The sequence below is a fragment of the Mus pahari genome, chromosome 7 (genome assembly GCF_900095145.1).
Source record: "Mus pahari chromosome 7, PAHARI_EIJ_v1.1, whole genome shotgun sequence".
In the NCBI taxonomy this organism is placed as follows: domain Eukaryota; kingdom Metazoa; phylum Chordata; class Mammalia; order Rodentia; family Muridae; genus Mus; species Mus pahari.
In genome coordinates, this window is record NC_034596.1 from 80,509,836 (window position 1) to 80,515,835 (window position 6,000).

The 6,000-nt window shown below is 41.5% G+C and overlaps 1 protein-coding gene across 1 annotated transcript in view; it reads right to left on the reverse strand.

Annotated features, from left to right (window-relative positions):
• Positions 1–6,000, reverse strand: part of Tmed10 (transmembrane p24 trafficking protein 10) — a 33,539-nt gene that overhangs the window by 9,228 nt on the left and 18,311 nt on the right. Inside the window, exons 2-3 of the mRNA XM_021201612.2 lie at positions 5,133–5,244; positions 1,227–1,300 (exon numbers count right to left, since the gene is read on the reverse strand). Of these exons, the coding sequence (XP_021057271.1) occupies positions 1,227–1,300; positions 5,133–5,244 (186 nt within the window). The remainder of the gene's footprint in view (positions 1–1,226; positions 1,301–5,132; positions 5,245–6,000) is intronic.

A 6,000-nucleotide genomic window follows, 5' to 3' on the forward strand; every position in this document is an offset into this window, starting at 1 on the left:
TTTTTCCAGGTATTTTATATCTCATAATAACAGTTTAACATGTTATAACAGTCAACAAGATTCTTCAGAATCTTGAAAAGTTAAGATTTGACTTTGGGTGGTAGTGGGATGCATACACCTTTAATCCAGAACTTGGGAGGCAGAGGCTGGTGGATCCCTGTGAGTTCGAGGTCAGCCTGACCTGCAGAGTGAGTTCCAAGACACCCAGCGCTACACAGAGAAACCCTGTCTTGAGGAACTGGAAAACTTGTTTTTTCACTTTTAAACTCATCAGTTAAAGAGGCTCTCCTGTTTATTTCTTTTAATTAAACAAGCCTGGAGATACAAGCACTTTAGCCTCCACCGGGAACTGTCTGATATCCGTTACTGTATCACTGCTTGCTCTAGCGACTGCTTCCAAGGAACTTTGGTTTCACTCAATTGAACACAGGAACAAGAAAAAAGAGGAAAAACTTTGTGGACTTATAGTCACTATGCTACCACTTCCTGATGCACATATGGCCAATCACTTCCTGTTTGCCTCCAATTTAGGACTTTTTCCTCCCAAAATCCTGACGAGCAATGTCTGTTCATCATTTTTCAATGTCTGTTAATCACGTTAAACAACGGTTTCTCATATAGTTAGAATACACCAAACTATATTATGTATTATTCTGTAATACTTCCTACCAGAATAAAATGTCTGACTCTCTTGCAGCTCTTTCTACCACCCAGTCTTCCTCCTTTACTTTAACTGGAAGTTATTTTTTAGCAATTGTTTCTCAAAAAACAGCACAGCTGTTCAAGACTAACCAGTGTTTGAATCTACACCCTAAGATATATACCTACTTGTTGTTTTAGATAAGAGGATGATCTTAGGAATTAAAAAAAAAAAAAAACCAACAACTTTCTTTTGACAGAATTCTATTTAAGTGTGTGTGTGTGTGTGTGTGTGTGTGTGTGTGTGTGTGTGTGTGTTGCCCTAGAATGCTAATGGCATGACTGAACTCTACCATACCAACACACAATTGTACAGCTGGTTTAGTTCATTGGTTATAAACACAGCCAGAATTATTGTTCAAGTCTCTGTTAATACAACCTTTTGTATTACCAGGACCATAGCTGGTTGTCACATGATTGTTGAGAAAACCACAACCTTGTGGGCCATGTGTGGCCACTGGCCTGATTAGGTCACAGAAGCCTCCAGCCCCGAGTGCTCCTCCCTCCTCTGTTGGAGCAGTACATACCTCTTCATAATTTTTTGCCTCTACTCCATGCTTCATGTCTAGAATCACGAGTTGGTCAGGTATCCGCCCTGTTCCTGAGAAAGAAATCAAAAGATTCATTGTTCAGAATACTTAAAAATTCCGGGAAATCACCCACCCACCCACCCTCCCTCTCCCTAACCCCTATCTGCTCAATAGAAGGAAACAGTCATAACTCCGCCCCCACCCCCCCACCCCCATTCTGCAGCAGCAAAATCCTGGTTAAATTCACCAATACTGCAGACAAAGCCTCCATCTGTGCTTGGTGCTGGAAAGCATGCTGCTGGCAAACATCTTGAGCAGGACACAAGAGACTGTGACTGGTACAGAGGGCAGACTAGGAGAAAGAAAACTCACAGCCTCGCTGCACTAAGAGAAACTCAAATCACAGCAGTCAGAAGCTAAGTGGCACGCACATCTACACGGAGTGGGCGCCATTTCTACATCTCAAGAGTAATGTTCTACCAGATTCTGAGGCAGTCCGGGTCTCTTAGGATTACTGCACATGCTAAGTTTAGATTACTTAAAGCAAACCTCAGCATTGAAAATATAAGTTTTATCTAATATTCGACTTTGATTCAAACGTTTTCCAAGGCAAGGACTATTTTAGTAGGTGAATTAAAAATTTTAGGGACATTCCCTCCCATTAAGCATTTGAGAGAAAAGCTCAAAAAAAAAAAAAAAAAAAAAAACCCAAACCAAACCAAACAAACAAATAAAGATAAAAACAACCAAATTTATAGTCTGAGTATAACTCTCAGGAATGATTCTTAGAAGGTAAATGTCTATTTGGGATAAATGGCCCAAGCAATGTAGCAATGATAGCAGAAAACTTATCTGATTTGCCAATCAGAATTAAGATTCTAAGCAGGAAAAAGGCAGACTCAAAAATCCCCAGAAAACAGTTCACAATTTCCTGGCTTTTACTATTTATAGCATTAAAAACTGCCTGCATGAAATTAGAAGTCTTAAGCAAATCTAGTGCTGTTTAAGCACCAGGCTTTCTTGATGTTATTAGCCAAGGAAAATGTTACTGTACTCCTTGCTGCCTGGGAGACAGCAGAGATTTTCTGAAACTGGCTGAAGTCAATCAAACAGAACCGATGGAGCCAGAACTGCTCCAGTGAGACTTTCCACAGGTATAACATCTGCCTTCAAATGACCTAATGATAATGTAGGACGGACAGATGGGTGAGCACGCACGCGCGCACACACTTTAACTCCAGCTGTAGTTAAACTGTGAAACATTGTTTGACTATATGTCTGCCACATGTGGAAGCCAGAAGAGTATCCTCTGGGACTGGAGTTACAAGTGGTGCTAGGATCGGAACTCTGTTCCTCTGGGAAGGTAGGAAACACTTTTAGCCAAAAAGCCATCTCTCTAGCCCCCCATGTCTTTTAACATAGGTCTCATGTTGCCCAGGCTAGTCTACAATTCACTATGCAGCTACTAAATCTGACTGTGATCTCCTGACTCTCCTGCCTTTCCTTCCCAAGTGCTGGGATTATAGGCATAAGCCAAACATGCAAGGCTGTATGTTTAAATGACAATAAAGAACTTTTGGAGAGACTAGAAAGATCCACTCGAAAGCAAGAGAAAAACCACTATAAATGAGATGCTATGTAAACATGAAGACCTGAGTTCAGATCTTCAGAACCTGACATGTCTGTAACTCTATTGCTCCTATGGCATGGGACTCAAGGCCAAGTCAAGAGAGCCTTGGAGCTCTCAGGCCCCTAGCATCAACGGTGGAAGGAAGGACCAAGACCTGCAGAGGCTTGTTCTCTGATTACATATGTGCTGCAGCATGCAGGTCCCTGCACTCACACATGCAAATGCTCAGGGCACACACAAATATATACATATATATTATGGCAACCATATAGCCATGCAAAAAATTTAAATACCCAAACAAATGAACAAAACCAAAAGACATCCCAAACTAAACAACCCTACAAACTCAAGACTAAAGCATTCACAGGTACTTTCTGAGTATTAAACCAACAAGTCTACGATCAAGGCAACCAGAATAGTCTCTACCCAAATCCCATGTGTACTCCTAAGAGTGCATTACCCATAAATGTGATAAAAATCTTTGCTTTTCTTCCTTATTTAGAAGGGTAAGAGACAGATGGGAAGATGAGTCAGTAGTTAAGAGTACCTGTTGCTCTTGCACTGGACTTGGGTTTGGTTCTGAGCACCCACATAGTATTAAACAACCATCCTTAACTCTAGATTCCAGGAGATCCTATGACCTTTTATGGCTTTCTCAAGCAACAGGTATGCATGTGGTACACATACATTCATACATAAAATAAATTCTATAAATAAATAAGTAAATAGATACATAAAGCACAAGAGGGTGAAGTCTTGGTTAGTGTTTTCTCAACTTGACACAAGACAGAGTCATCAAGGAAGAGAAGCCTCAATTGAGGAAAATGCCTTTATCGGCTTGCCTCTAGGTAGGTCTCGGGCATTTTCTCCATTAATTAAGGATGCGGGAGGGCACACATGGGTAGTGTTCCTGGGTAGTATAAAAAGCAGGCTGAACAAACCATGGAGAGCCAGTCAGGGAGCATCAGTCCTGCGTGGCTTCTGCTTCAGTCCCTGCCCCGACTGCCCTTTATGATGCACTGAAGCTGTAAATGAAATCAACCCTTTCCTCCTGGGGTAGTTTTGCTTAGCATTTTATCACGGCAGTAGAAAGCCAACAGAGTTAAGTTATAGCTCAATGGTAAAGAGTTTGCCTTCCATGCCCTGGGCCTGGGTTCCATGCCTAGCCTTCAAGGTGGGGCGTAGGAGTGGTGGCACACACTTTCCACCCAGCTCTCAGAAGGTGTGAGGGCAGAAGGATCACTGGAGCTCAAGACCAGCCTGGGCCATACAGTGAAGTAAACTTAAACAGCTCTTAGTCTTCTTGATCCCTCCTTTCTTGGTCTAGAAATATATTTTATTTCTGTAACAGAGTACCTCCCAGAAAATGCAAAGCCCTGGGTTCAATTTCCACTATGGCAAAAAACAAACAACAAAACCTTGCCCTTTCTCTCCTACTTTTGTTTTGTTTTGAATTTTTTCTCACTCTGTAGGCCAGGATGGCCTCAAATCCACAGTTTCCTGAGTTCTGGGATTGTAGGTGCAGAGTACTACACCTGGTTCGTATCTATACCACTTCTCTGTCCACCGAAGCCTTCCATCTCTGTGTGTCACAGCATATGGCATTAGCATCTGCAAGCCCAAGTAAACTACAAAGCCACAGCCTCTGGCTGCTCTGAGTACAACCTGCACAAGTTCTTCTGCAGAACAATAGTTATCCTATCCTTGGCTGACCTGAAGGCTTTAAAGGATCTTCAAAGTTTTAAAACAAAGAACAACAAAACCTTTCTAGTAACATCTCTCTCTTCATTTGCCTGGCAAATGGATAACCTATTTTTTGCCTTTCCAGATTCTATTAGAAGCAGATTTAGGTTCACAGCAAAACTAATGGAAAGTATTCAGCATTTCTCCAGTTCTACAGACCCTTACCACTGCACAGGCGGAGCCTCCCTCATTACCAGTGTGTGCCATGCGAATGATCTGTAGATGATGAACCTATATGGATACATTATCACCCTTATCACATGAGATGGTAGAATAAATGTATAATGATGCATAATGCTTACATCATTATAGTACCAGACAAGAGGTTCCACTGCCCTAAAAACGTCTGTGCTATACTTCATCAACCCTTTATTCCACACACAATCTTTTACAGATGCATCAAAGGCTACAAGTCTCTGCATCAGAATAAATAGAACCAAATGAAACTAGGAATCAAGTGCCGCCTGTAGCAGGTAGCTCTGAGAGCTGGAGGAGAGGCTTAATACAAGGGAAACATTGTGATTACTTACCCTTGCTCTCAAAACACACTTCAAACATGTCATAGTCTTCTGTGGTAAAGGCAAACTTCCCCTTAGTTGCATCCTCTTTGGCATACAGAATATGGCCAGCAGAATCTGTGATCTAAAGAAGAAAACTACAGTTACTTAGTAAAGAACTCTAAAGAAGGGCAATTATAGAAACTGGGGAGACAGATATGACATAAAAAAATAGCCAGGGGTTGGGGATGTTGTTGTAATTTCAGCTTCAAGGGGATCTTAGGCCTCTCTTCTCAAGCACCCGAACATGAACACACACAAACAAGTACACACATGCATACACACATACACACACACATGTACCCATGCGGTCTTTCTCACACACATACACACAGTCAGTTAAAAATAAAAAATGAATCTTAGTCATAAAGGATAAGCCAGACTTTCTCTTCAGAAAGACATCTTTGTCATTTACACACGATGGTTTGTTTCTCGGAGGGGCATAGCAGTCCTCCAAACTTTTAACTGCTGTATTAGTAAAGGGTCACCTACACGAACAGATGAAGGGCATACCTTGGTAAGTGGTCACACAGAGAGCATGGAGATGACACAGCAATGTAAGGGGCCAGATCCCAGGCAACAGGTGTGTGCACAGTCATTCCTCACGTAAGAGGAAGCTACTTTGCAACGAAATCTCAAAAAGGAGTAGCTTCCTGATATTAAACTCAAGATGCTAATGTCATCTGTTAAAGTGGAATTCCTTTATAGGTAAAAAGGGATTTTTTTTTTTTTTTTAAAAAGACAACGTCTCCCTACTTAGGCCTGGAATTCACTATATAAATAGACTGGCCTTGAACTCAGAGAGATCTGCCAGTCTCTAAGTGCTGAAATTAAAAGCATG